Source organism: Malaclemys terrapin, chromosome 12 (assembly GCF_027887155.1).
Source record: "Malaclemys terrapin pileata isolate rMalTer1 chromosome 12, rMalTer1.hap1, whole genome shotgun sequence".
Taxonomy (NCBI): Eukaryota; Metazoa; Chordata; order Testudines; family Emydidae; genus Malaclemys; species Malaclemys terrapin.
Window position 1 is genome coordinate 222,199 of NC_071516.1, and position 12,744 is coordinate 234,942.

The 12,744-nt window shown below is 49.4% G+C and overlaps 1 protein-coding gene across 5 annotated transcripts in view; it reads left to right on the forward strand.

Annotated features, from left to right (window-relative positions):
• ELMO2 (engulfment and cell motility 2) overlaps window positions 1–12,744 on the forward strand; it is a 51,943-nt gene that overhangs the window by 7,056 nt on the left and 32,143 nt on the right. For 3 of the 5 annotated variants that reach the window (XM_054046046.1, XM_054046050.1, XM_054046049.1), the window contains exons 2-7: window positions 6,669–6,803; window positions 6,938–6,978; window positions 7,469–7,541; window positions 7,981–8,031; window positions 9,004–9,185; window positions 11,111–11,210. In XM_054046046.1, coding sequence (XP_053902021.1) covers window positions 6,726–6,803; window positions 6,938–6,978; window positions 7,469–7,541; window positions 7,981–8,031; window positions 9,004–9,185; window positions 11,111–11,210 — 525 coding nt within the window. In that variant the 5' untranslated portion in view covers window positions 6,669–6,725. Of the gene's footprint in view, window positions 1–6,665; window positions 6,804–6,937; window positions 6,979–7,468; window positions 7,542–7,980; window positions 8,032–9,003; window positions 9,186–11,110; window positions 11,211–12,744 lie in introns of all 5 variants that reach the window. The other 2 variants (XM_054046048.1, XM_054046047.1) reach the window with 1 other exon arrangement.

Here is a 12,744-nt window from a genome sequence, read left to right on the forward strand (position 1 = left end):
GCTTGGAGTTGTTATGGAAATCATGCATTGTCTCTGAGGACCTGTGGGGTGGTGCTGCTCCTTGTACCCTAATCACAATAAATGTAGATAAAGACTTAGTTCCTGTGTCTGACTCTGGATGCTGCTGCATTGTGACTCTCTGATAGGTGAGGCTTCTTGACGCTGTTACTCAGGAGACTCAAGAAGTGAGGCTGAGTCTCAGTTTGTCTTGATGGGTTCTTCCCCCCTCTTTGTTAAAAAAGGGGGATGAGGAGAGCTCTGTAATGGATTTCTCCAGTTGGAGGTGCAGAGTTTCCCTGCCTCAGCAGGTTTTCTTGGGTCTATATTTCAGTCCTCACCCTTATTATCATTGCAGTTTACTGGACTTTAAGGGAATCCAGGCTTCAAGGCATCAGCCCCTTGTCACAGTGGTCAGGAAGGGCACTCCCCTTATGTGTAGGTAGTTACTTGTGCGGGAGATTTCCTTCTGCCTCTGAAATAACCAGGATTGGGGTTTCTTACAGAGGGCTTAAGGCTGAGTGCAGTGTGGATCTGGACATTCAGGTGTCACGCTTTAGAGAGAGACTCATTTTTGGTAGTTTTGAGTCTGTGGCTATGGGCACTTTAGCATCCTCCTGCCATTAGGAATTTGGTTCTGAGTTCTGGCATCTGTTTCACTGTCAAGAAATTAGACCTGTGAGAAGAGCACTTTTCTCAGTGTGTCTGTATTGCCAAAACTCCATAATTATGATTAACACACTGTAAACTATGCACAGAGTTTGCTTTCAGTATTCCCAGCCCTCTCTATTGGTCGCGAGATTTCAGCTTGTGCAAGGGACTGAGACTTCATGCTTTGTTAGGGAAGAAGGGGCAGTCCAACTGTCCCAGGGATCTTGAGGGTCTCCACCTTCATTATTGTGTGTGCTATTAGCTGTCTGGTCATCCCTTGTTCAGGGTGCCCTCATGGAAATGCCCGGATCTGTGCTGGATTATCTGGCTAACAATAGCAGTGTTTCTTTCTCGGCCTCTGCTTCAGGAGAGGCTTTTGCATTGAGAGGAGCAGGATGGATGGGACCATAAAGATGCCAGTAGCAGCCTAATTACTCAGGAGAAAGGCTGGAGACCATTTGGCTAGGCAGAGTTGTTATGGATACTACCCTCAACAGCCTCAGAACTGGTTATGTGGCTTCCTTCCTAGCCAGCCTGGGCTGTCCTTTCTCAGATATGCCTGGGCCTGAAGCATCATTATTCTGTTGCTCCCAAAAGGCAAATGATATGTCAGTATTTCCTACATGCCCTGGTATGTCCCAGCCATGGAACAATGTGCATCCCTGCTTCTGGCAAGGTTCATGGTCCCTAAATTCTCTGACCTATCCAGCTCAGACAAAAGGACCCTGCTGCAGGAGCAGGGCTCAGCCTGCAGACTGCCCTGAGCTTGGAAGTGACACCAGAAGCATGTCAGAGTTCTCCCTGGGACATATTTTCACAATGTTAACATAACGTCTTGAACAGCTTAGACCCAAGCTGAAGGTAGGAGAGAGCCGGATGTTTGCCTTCTCCAGTGAGAGACCGGGAAGGGTTAAGACAAAACCCTACCACAAATGGGAGAACATTAACACACAGGCAGCGGCAGCCCATGGCAACAGGTCAGTGGTGTGCTGAGGCAGCATCTTAAGCAGAGAGTGAGAGGGGGGTGCTTTTATCCAGCGTTCTCTCTCTCTCTCTCTCTCTCTCTGAACTGCTCCATGGCTGTGGTCTGCAGCACTGGGCTTTTCTAAATGCTTCTCTAATTGAATTCTCAGGTGAGTTTTTTAATTCCTTCAGGTGATTCCACAGGAAAGTCTAAAAGAGAGGACTGTGGCAAGGTGTGGATATCTTGTCTGGTGTCCTGTCCTGCAGGGACATCCTGTTCTGTTTGTTATCCCAATGAGGGAGGTGGAGTCCTGATCCAAAGGGAATCCCGGAGAAGGATATCATTCCCTCCAGTGGCCCCGATTGGGTTGCCTCAGCGTTAAAGGAGTGAAATAGCAGACATTCTTCTTGTGTGGGAGAGAATGGACCTAGCAACTTTTATCCACAGTGCTTGGAATTGGGATAGGCTTTCCAGCTGCTTTCTTGTCATGTTGTCTGAATGGCCTGGTTCCATCTAGCTGGGCGTGTGACTCCTGTTGAGGTTTTGTGTTTCCTATTCACTGCGGTACCGTGCTGTCTCTGCACTTATGATCAGTTCCTTCTTAAAGCATAGGTGCTCAGGCCAGCATTCCTGTGGAAAGTGGAAGATGTTCTGTGTGTATCTTTGAGCTAAAATCAAGTGCTGTGCCAGTTTAATATCAGACCTATCCTTTGCTGAAGGGCTCACATTCCAGGTGCCCTGTGAAATCCTTCCTGGATATGTGATGTGTATACCAGTGTCTCTGGAAGCCGTGCTGGCGCTTGTGCTGCATCTGCCCTTCGAAGACCTCTTAGTTCCTCTGCAGCTTTCCATTGAGCCCTCATGATATTTTTTTCTTAATGCAATAGCAGAGCTCTCTTATTCTGAAGGTGTTTTCCAAATAATGCTGTTTGATTTCCGTGGCAATCATGCGAGGTTCCTCCATTTGTGGAGATCTCACTGATTCAGTCCATGCTCCACTCCCATCAGAGCAGCGGTTATGTGTGGGTTACACTTGTGAATGGCAGGGTTTAGCAATGCACTCTGCACCCAGAATATTCTGTTTTTCCATGAGCACTTGTTCCCCTTCTGTTGGAGACACTAACTGGGAAAGCAAATATCAATCAGCATTCATTGTTGGAATACCTATAGCTGGGCCTTTTCCTGCCTAGCCCCAGTTCCGGCTTGCAGAACAGATGTTGCCTTTTCTGTTCTACTAGTGTTGCTATAGGATCTGAGATTGTACATCTCTGAAATAAGAGAGTTGGGTTTTTAAAGGAGCTGGTGTAACCAGAACACGGCATGACTGAGTCACATGTGCGTCATCATAATAGGCACTTTTCTGCATCAGTTGTTTTCTTCCTCTCTCTGTCACTAGTCATTCACACACAGATCCCACTGACTCCTAGGCTTTTGGGAATGGATGCTGGAAATAGAGGGAGAGGCCAGGAGGTGCAGGGCTGGTTATTTGTTGCTACAAACAAGGAAAGTGCTGATTATTGTGGAGTACCAGGACCATGCTATACCACATCCCAGGGCTGGTAATGGGTCATGCTGAGTGTTGAGTTTGGATCCTAGAAAGGGGAGCAAATACCCAGGCTTGTATGGGTTGTGCTGGGTTTTGGGTCTAAATCCCAGCTACCTGCTGGGGAGCAGGTGGGATGGTGAATTGGGCCAGTGCCAGTTCTGTTCTATGAATGGGAAGGATGGGACTCCTGTGTGTGTGTCTGTGTGGAGAGCAGCGATCTCCCTCCTGGAGGTTTTGTTGGCTGAAGCCTCAGCTTGTTTTGGAATTCAGGCTTCGCAAGAGCCTTTCACGCGCTGAAGAGAGACTGCAGTTGCTGACAATAGTATGTTCAGCAGGCAACTTCAGTGGCGCCTTCTCATTGTAGCCTACGGCTGGTTGCTTTCGGCTCAAGGGCAGGGGTGTCACTCTGATCTGATGGATGCTTGGGGGAATTTGCAGGGGTACTTGTTGGAGCATTAAAATTGAGCTTTTCCAGGCCCCCTTGGGAAATGCTGAGCTGACTCCCCACGTTCTCCATTTCCGCATCCAGGAGCACCGACCCTCTGCTCAGTGATTACAGAGCCCTGAACCAGAGGAATCACAGGAACCTGGCTTTGGAGCCAGAATATTCCACCAGCAGAAGGAGAGCTGCAATTAGTGCAGTGAGTGTGCTTAAGCTGGGGGGGGGGGGTGAGGCAGCTGGCTTGCTCTGGGTGGAGCAAAGCTGTGGGCTGGCTGTCAGGTGGTCAGTCAGGGCAGACAGACCTCCCCACAGAACGAAGGCTGTGGATTAGCATGCCTTTCCATGCAGTGATTCCCAACTCTAGGTGGGAAGTGTATGGGCAGTACTGTCCTACAGCATCCCTTCAAAGGATAGGCCATGCACACGTATGTCTCTTGATAGGCTCACCTGCTCATATAGAAACACCCTCTTCTGTGCAGTGGGATGTAGACTAAGGCCCTGGGCCAGGCAGGCTTCTCTCTTGACCCCCATGGACCTGCTGTCTGCCCATCAGTGGAAAGTTCTCACAGGCTTCTAGGGAAGTGTGTTCCTAGCATGCGTTCAGCCTGGGTCAGGAAACCACTGCTGCAAAGACTGCTAGCATCTCTTCAACACTCCCAGTCTACATGTCCTGGCTTCCACTTCTTTAAGAGATCAAGGAAATCATCCTCATGCATTCATCTTAAGGCTGGGTTCCAGCTCTGCAGGTGGCTGTGGCATTGCCTCTCAGTCTAATAGTGGCAGGGGGCTGCCCCAGGTTCTGGCCCTATGGAGAAATCACTTTGTACTCCAGATGCTTGTTACCCATCTCCTGCCAGGTCTTGCCTGTGGGAAAGACACCTCTGTGCTGGGGACTGATTTTTCAGGCAGCACCTGGCCTTTCCCTTTGGGGAGAGGCTGTTTTTTCTATGACAGTTCAGATCTCACATAGGCTGTTTGAAATCTCCTAGCCTGAGAGCGAATGGTGGAGCTGGAACCCACATCACATGTGGTTAGTGACCACAGCCCTGTGGGAGGGAGACAGGCAGCCTCCAGCCTGCAAAAGCAACTGTATTACAAACTGAAAAGAGAGGAACCAAGCAATAGCATCTCACTGAATTGCAACCTGCCACTGATGCAGCACAGACTTGCATGCCAGATGCCACAGGGGATTGAACCCCAGACACCATGTGACATTCAGGCCTGGGCAGGGCCTGACTCCCTGGCAGCTGCTGGGTATAACCGTAGCTCTGTCAGAAGCTCGCAGTTCAGATGTGTCCGTGCCTGGCATGGTGATGGAGCAAGCCGCACTAAGGGTGTGGGATGGAGATGTTGCTGTGGCTCTGTCTAGGAACCTGCTTGTGTGCCTGGTGTGGGTCAAGAAGTTGACCGTTAAGTCTCTTTCCCTGACAAGCTGGTGGTTATTAATATCTCTGAACCATGTAACCTCTTTCAAAGTTCCCATGTCCCCAGAACAATGGGTGCAGTTTGCAGCTGCTCGGAGTGGGAAAGGGCCTAATGCTCAGTCTGCACTTTTCCCCCTTCACCCATACTTTCTCTGCACACTGATGGCAACTAGGCTCCGTAAGCTCCTTATTTCTCTTGCACCATGACCCAAATACAGACTGGAAGCCTGCGGTAGGAGTTAGCAGAGGGTTTTGTTGTGAGTGTCATTCTCCTGCTCATAGCTCTGCAGACATAGTGACAGCAAATCCCTAACCTCTATCACCAGGCTGTTTTGGCAGAGCAAGGCCAGGGGGCTCGCTGCTGAGACCTGCAACTCCCCAACCCTGCTCTTTTCTCAGCATGAAGCTGTAGCCTGGTAACAAGTTAATTTCTCACCTGTTTTCTGAAAATCATTTCTCTCCTGGGCACCAGCCCCAGCTGCACAGTTGTGACTCTGGTCTGTTTGTGTTGCACTACCCAGCCACTGAGGCAAGCAGGGAGTGGGCTGGGGAGCCTCCAGTGCTGCGCAGACAGGAGTGGGTTGATATAGCTATTCATCTCTGTAGGAGGGCCCAGGGCAAGTGTCTCTGAGTCATTTCCAGCTGACATTTTCTTTGCTATACTGAGTGGTTTGGTCTCAGTCCACTAGGAGCTGGATGATGTGTCCAGTACACAACCACCACCACAATTCGCAGTTCTTGGCCTCCTCAACAGCCAAGGACTTAATGGGTCACGGAGACTCAACTTGCCTCTGGGGCCATTCTAGTCAAGGCTGAGATGTACTTGTGGGTGTGGAATCTTGGCCTGCTGTGACCTGTGTTATACCTGCCCTCTCGCTCTCTGGGGCTGTTCCTTTGGCTCCTTCAGCTGATTGAAATGTACCAAGAGAGAAATCTTGTCAATCCTGTATGAGCATCTTGAGAGTCAGTGAAAAGGAGATAAAATGGGTGCACCAGGCCTGAATGCGCCAGGGGCCAATGCCTGCTGCTAAGGCATAAAACCTCATAACGTAAAATACCATACTCTGTAGAAAGGTACCCCTGACCTCCAGCTGGGAGAACACTTGAGGAGTCTCGTCCTAGCTCAACACATTTACAGACTCAGGCTATGTCTACAGTACATCATTTACAGCTGTGTTGCTGTAGAGCTTCTGGTGAAGATGCTCTAAGTCGACGGGAGAGAGCTCCCCTGCTGGCTTAATAATTCCTGCCTCCACGTGAGACAGTAGCTATGTCAGTGGGAGAAGCTCTCCCATTGACATAGTGCTGTCTACACTGGCACTTAGGTTGGTGTAACTTATGCAACTGCTGTGTGTTCATTTCATGAAAGCCCCTGGTAGGATGGACCATGTGGGACCTTTCACTCTGACTGTCAGCCAGAGGGGCAGTCTGAGGTTTTGTAGGAGATGGGGTAGAACAACTGCCATGTAGGGCAACACTGGTGGGGTGCGCTCCACAGACTGCCTGGATGTTTCCTATTCAAAGGCCCAACCCTGCTTCGCACGAGATGGTCCTCTTGCAGGTGCTCAGGTGCTGTGGGGATGGGAGCAATATAGGAACCCAAATGGATTGAAAAGAGCTGCTCACCATCTCCCCTTTCAGCAGGTTTGGGGGTGGATGCTGTCTCCCCCATCTCAGAAGGAACTGGAGTAGTCTGGAGCCATGCCACCGCCTGCGGACATTGTTAAAGTGGCTGTTGAATGGCCTGGAGCCAATGCCCAGCTGCTTGAAATAGACCAGGTGAGAGAGTTGGGTGCTGAGTGCAGGAGCGGGACTTGGAGCATGGTGCTGAACGTGGGGAAACGGAATCATAAAGCTTCCCCTTGTGGCTGGGAGAAAGGGTCACTGCTGAGCACTCTCTCTTTCTGTTCTAGAAAAGACCCCTGGCGTCTGTTATCAAGGAGGTCTGTGATGGGTGAGTCTGGCTTTCTGGAGGCCCTGCTGCAGCAGACCAGTCACCCTAGTGGGCCTGGCCTTTCGCATACCCTATCAAATATGCTGTTGGCACAGTGGGACTGCCTCCCTCCAGGCTTCCCACCTGGACATGGGGCAGGCCAAGGCTCTAGCTGGGAGTGTGAACTCCTGAGTGACGGGATCCCCTGCTGTATATGTTTGTGCCCTGGTACTCAGGGCTCCTGAAGCTTGGCTTGGCCTGGCCTCCTCTAAGGTTTCTGCAGTCCAGGCCTTCACAGAGTTTCCCTCAGCTCCTGGTCTTATTCAGGCTGAGATCCCACCTTCTCCCTCCTCTTCAGGAACCACAATCTTCTCATTGGGGCTTCTCTCCAAATCTCCATTTCTTTCCACTTGGAACAAGCCACCCCTAGTCTGAGTCCTAGCCCCGGACATAGGTGATGACCTGGTAGAAGGAAGAGACAGGGCCTTACGTGTCATCCTCCCCCCGCCAGGTGGTCGCTGCCAAACCCTGAATACTATACCCTGCGATATGCAGATGGGCCCCAGCTGTACATCACAGAACAGGTCAGTACAGGGGGATGGTGTGATGGTCCCCAGGGAAGGGGTTTGAAGGAGTCTCTACATTGGCCAGCATTGAGCTGAAGCTGTCTCCATTACTGGGTGGGGTTTTGCCCCACCATTCTCCTCTATGGCCACTAAACATGGAAACTTATATTAACCAGTGCAGTCCCAACCCTTCTTCCCCTTTCCCCTACACCTGATTGAGTACAGTTGTCCCATGGCCCAACTTCCCCTTCCTCCCCACAACTTGCTTTTGGACACAGGGACCATATGGTCCAACATAACTCCTTTCCCTCTGTGTGTGTGTGTGTGTGTGTGTGTATGTGTATGTGTATGTGTATGTGTATGTGTATGCGCACACATAGATGCACAGGGCCATGGCCAACTGCATTTCCCCATCACCACCTCATGCCGCTCAAATATTTCTCTTTTCTCTTTGCAGACTCGTTGTGACATTAAAAATGGGACCATCCTGCAGCTGGCTGTCTCCCCGGTATATGCCTTCCTTCAGCTGTCTCCCTGCCATAGGCTCGTTCCAGCCACTCAGCGCCCTGCTCCTCCTCCCAGTGCTGGGCCTACTCCTGCTGCTTGGTGGACTAAACTGAAAGATGATGCTCACTCTGAGCAGCAGTTTAGCCCCAAGCAGAAGAGCCAGCTTTACTGATTTACTTACAAGAGAAAAATAAATAGTTTGAGTGACTTGACCCATTGGGTTGCATCTCTGGTGAGGTGATGTAACCTCACAATTTCACCCCATTAGCTCCTCCTGCATCCCCACTTCTCTTGTTGCATCTTGTTTTAAATTAGAATTTAAGTTCCTTGGAGCAAGGCCTGTAACTTCCTGAGTGCACAGCGCCCAGCACAGTAGGGCCCAATCCTGAATGGATGCTGGAGACTACCACTGTCACATAACAGTAAAAATAAATACATTTTAAAAAGCAGCTTACACAGGGATCGCTTGTCCTCCTTTGAAATACAGCCACCTGTGGGATGGGAGATGGCAGTTGTTTTTTAACCACACAGCAAAGTAGCTTACCAGTTTTGTGTGAGAAGTGGAGAAGAGTTCTATCTCCTTTCAGTGTGAGGACAGATGGAAAAAGGAAAAAGTGGTGGATGCATTAAAAAGCTCTAGAGATATTTTTCTTTGGAACTAAAAGGTCTTTTGGGGCCTCATATTTCTTATGGTTCCCACTTTCAATGCCTGTACCTGCTGGAGTGGGATTGGGTGATTTATCCAGCATTAGAAACGAACACTTGACCCACCTGCCAGTTGGCTGTAGTTACAGCTGAGAGCAGCATTCCTGATCCCAACTCAATCTGCCTAGACAACTGGTTTCTGTTCTGCCAGTTCCAGTAACCCTTTGGCCTTGCTGTGTTCCTTCTGCCCATTGCTGCATCCCTGGCAGAGGCTCAGAAAGTGTCAGCAGACGCATGAGTAACTGGCAAGATCTCGCCTGTCTCCCAGTCCAGGGCAGCACGACAGCTGATGGAGAGGACCCAGTCACACAGTATGGAGGCCCGACTGGATGCCATGAAGGAACTGGCTAAACTGTCTGCAGATGTGACCTTTGCCACAGAGTTCATCAACATGGAGGGCATCACAGTGCTGACGCGGCTGGTGGAAAGTGGCACCAAGCTTCTGTCCCAGTAAGTATTCCTGTACTCAGGACTCTTGGAGCAGGGACTGGTGGGGGTGAGGAGGCTGGGGGTGCAGCAACAACTGTCTTGGTTCCAGCAGGGATTAGAATTTTCTAAAACATTTGTTGACTGTTACAATGTTAAACTCAGGGTTTTATGACAGGTTATCTCTGGCAACTGCCAATATAACAATCACCATAAAAAACATTTATTAAACACACAGAAAAGAGGAGAAATCGTTACAACTGTTGAAACTTAAAATTTCAGGGGAAAACTTAATTTTAACAGTCACCCTCATCCCTTCCACTTTAGTTATCGAGTCTTTTAGAAGTCTTGCTCATGCATCTTTAGATGGTTTTAAAAGATAGTGTTAAATGTTCTTGCTGGGGAAAAGTCAGCAGTATATGGTCTTGAGTTGTTGAAATTGGATCCCATTCCTTTTAAGACCAAATGAGACAATCTGGCGCAAAATGGAAAAGACAGGAATAGCAAAAAATAAGACAGAGTTTTCTGTCTTGAAGTTTGTGTGTTTTTCTTGCAGTCTGGCTGCTCAGAAATTACAGGTACAGCGGGCACATGGGCTCCATTAGCCACTCAAAAACCTGGCAGACTTTTTCCAGAGTGTATTCGCATAGTTTATAGCTGCTTCTCAGGGTACAACCGAATTGCAAAAGGTGGAATTGTTGTGGCTGACTATGCCAGACTCTTGCTAGGCAAAAAGGCAGGAAGAGATATATGGGAAAGAGGGGAAATATGGTGGGAGAGGTAAAATGACACACTAGGAGGAGGTGATAGCAGGAACCTTGGGTCCAAGTCTAGCTGTTGATCAGGATTCATCTCAACCCATAGAGAGGGTGATGTGTTTTGGTTCCAATTCCCAAACCCTGGCTCTGATCTGGTCAGGACATCTTTCACCATCAGGACACTGAAAGCTCAGGGGTGTGATGGTTGATTTCTGGGCCTCAACAGGTGGAGCAGAGGGGTGTGTGGCCGCAGCAGCATTCATAATGGTGCCGTTCACTCCCTTTCTGCCAGCTGTCCAGGTCACAAGTGTAGCTAGTTGCCAAGTAACCCCCAGCAAAGCAGTGCACACAGGGGGGTAGCAACCCCGTCCCATCCACAGTTATCAAAATACACATCCAGTGATTCCACATATGACCATTTCCAGAATCCCATAGCTCGTTGTCAGCCTGTGGCCTCCCCAGGAGTCTTGGAGACCCTGAATCCCAGCTCTTTGTGTAAAACTGATACAAACTGAATGTGTTTGATCTCCAACTTCTCCTTTTTTATATACAGTTTTTATAACAGATCGAGCTAAACTTTTGTTGCCTTCCACCTGCTTTAAATGACTTAGGATACAGGCCTCTGCGCAGCTGATCTTGGGGTCTAGGGATCCTGTTCAAGGTAGAACAGCTTGTCAGGTTGTATTGGAGAGCTGGGAAGCCTTACACGGGTATTTGTCCTGTTGGGTCTTGCTGGAGCAGCTTTGCCAGGGTGCCTCTTTAAGTAGAAATGTGGGACCCAGTCAATGCAGAGAGTTATTTACAGGGACATGGATGGTGTATGTCACTTAATACTAATAATGCTTAGCATGCATAGCACTTCACATGAGAGACCCGATCACTTGAGCCAGGTCTGGGAGCACTGCAGAAGCCAGTCCAATGTCCTAGGGATAACTCTGAACCTTGACATACAGGAGACCTAGCTGTGAGAGCTGGGGCTCGGAGCATTGCAGAGGCAGGGCAGTGGAATATCTTGCCTCTTAGTAATGAACCCTCTGGCCAGTTGAGGGGCTGTGTTGAGCAGATGCTTTGGCTGCAAGACTGGGGGTGGGGTGAATCTTGTGAAGCCACAGTGTTTGCTGAGTGGCTTGTGTCTTCTGCACAGGCTGGTTTCCGTGTCTCCTGTAATCACACTCCCCTTCATCCTCTCAGTTACAGCGAGATGCTGGCATTCACCCTGACTGCCTTCCTGGAGCTCATGGACCATGGCATCGTCTCCTGGGACATGGTCTCAATAACCTTCATCAAACAGGTGTGGCTCGAGGAGAAGGGGGAAGGGGTGCTGTGTGAAGCAGTAGAGGTGTGGCATCAGGGGGAGGAGAGTTGCATATGGTAGTGGGAGGAGTGAAAAAGGGAACGTGGTGTGGCACACACATGACATAGAAGGAGGGGGAGAATGGGGCAGGGTGTGCCATGAGCAGGGCGGAGATATGGCATGGCCTGTGGGGAGAACAGAACATGATACTGTGGGGGAATTGGGTGTAGTGTGGCATGGGGCAGGGAAGGAGACATGATGTGGAGGAAGGCCTGACATAGAGTGGTGAAGTAGGGCACGTGATGCACACACATGGTGCAGGTATGGCGTGGAACGATTGGGAAAGGAACAGCTTAACTCCAACATTTCCCCAGTGGGTTTTCTGCTGGAGGCTTGTCTCTGTGGCAGTTTGTGTCTGGAGTTAGCAGAGGAGGTGAAAAGCTTTCCTGCTGACTATTCAGACCCCACCTGCAGCTCTAGCACAGCCCACCCCCCGCAGTGTCATTGTTGCTAGCAGGGAGTGTTACAAACACCCTGCTGACCTGAATTCTGGTTGGGTTCTACTCCGTTCCGGAAATGGGTCTCTGTTCATGGTGGTTCCTGTAGATTCATGTTTGGTGATTGCAGCTCCTGGCTCCTGCTCACCTGGGCAGACAGGACACAGCAGCAACCACCAGTGTTATAGATGCTTGGATTCTGCTTCTGTCTGGGCTCTAAGCCCTGCTACACTAGATCACTTTTGTAGGCAGGGCTGGGATCAGAGTGGTGGGCAGGCACAGGAGCCAGGGATCAGATTATAGCCTGTGTTTTCTGTGGTAATGGAATCATCCACAGAATTGTGCTCCAGAATCTCAGCTTTCAGTTAAAAATAAAACTGAGTTTCTAGCCCTTGTTATTGCAGAGAAAACATGACTCTAGTGTAGGTACTGCAGTGCTGTTTTTCTGAGTCTGGGGACAGTTTGAAACAATAACTCCATAAGACACAAGAACAGAAGAACGGCTATACTGGGTCAGACCAATGGTCTATCTAGCCCAGTATCCTGTCTTCAAACAGTGGCCAATGGCAGATGCTTTAAAAGGAATGAACAGAACAGGGCAATTTATCGAGTGATCCATCCCCTGTGTCCAGTACCAGCGTCTGGCAGTCCAAGGCTTAGGGACATCCAGAGCATGGGGTTGCATCCCTGAAAATCTTGGCTAATAGCCATTAGTGGACCTATCCTCTTTGAATGTATCTAATTCCTTTTTGAATCGAGTTATATTTTGGTCTTCACAACTTCCCCTGACAACAAGTTCCACAGGTTGACTATCCGTTGTGTGAAGAGGTACCCCTTTTGTTGGTTTTAAACCTGCTATCTATTAATTTCTTTGACCCCTGGTTTTTGTGCTATGTGAAGGAGTAAATAACACTTCCCTAATTACTTTCTCCACACCATTCATGATTTTATAGACCTCTATCATATCCTCCCTCAGTCATCTCTTTTCCAAGCTGAACAGTTGCAGTCTTTTTAATCTCTGCTCATATTGAAGC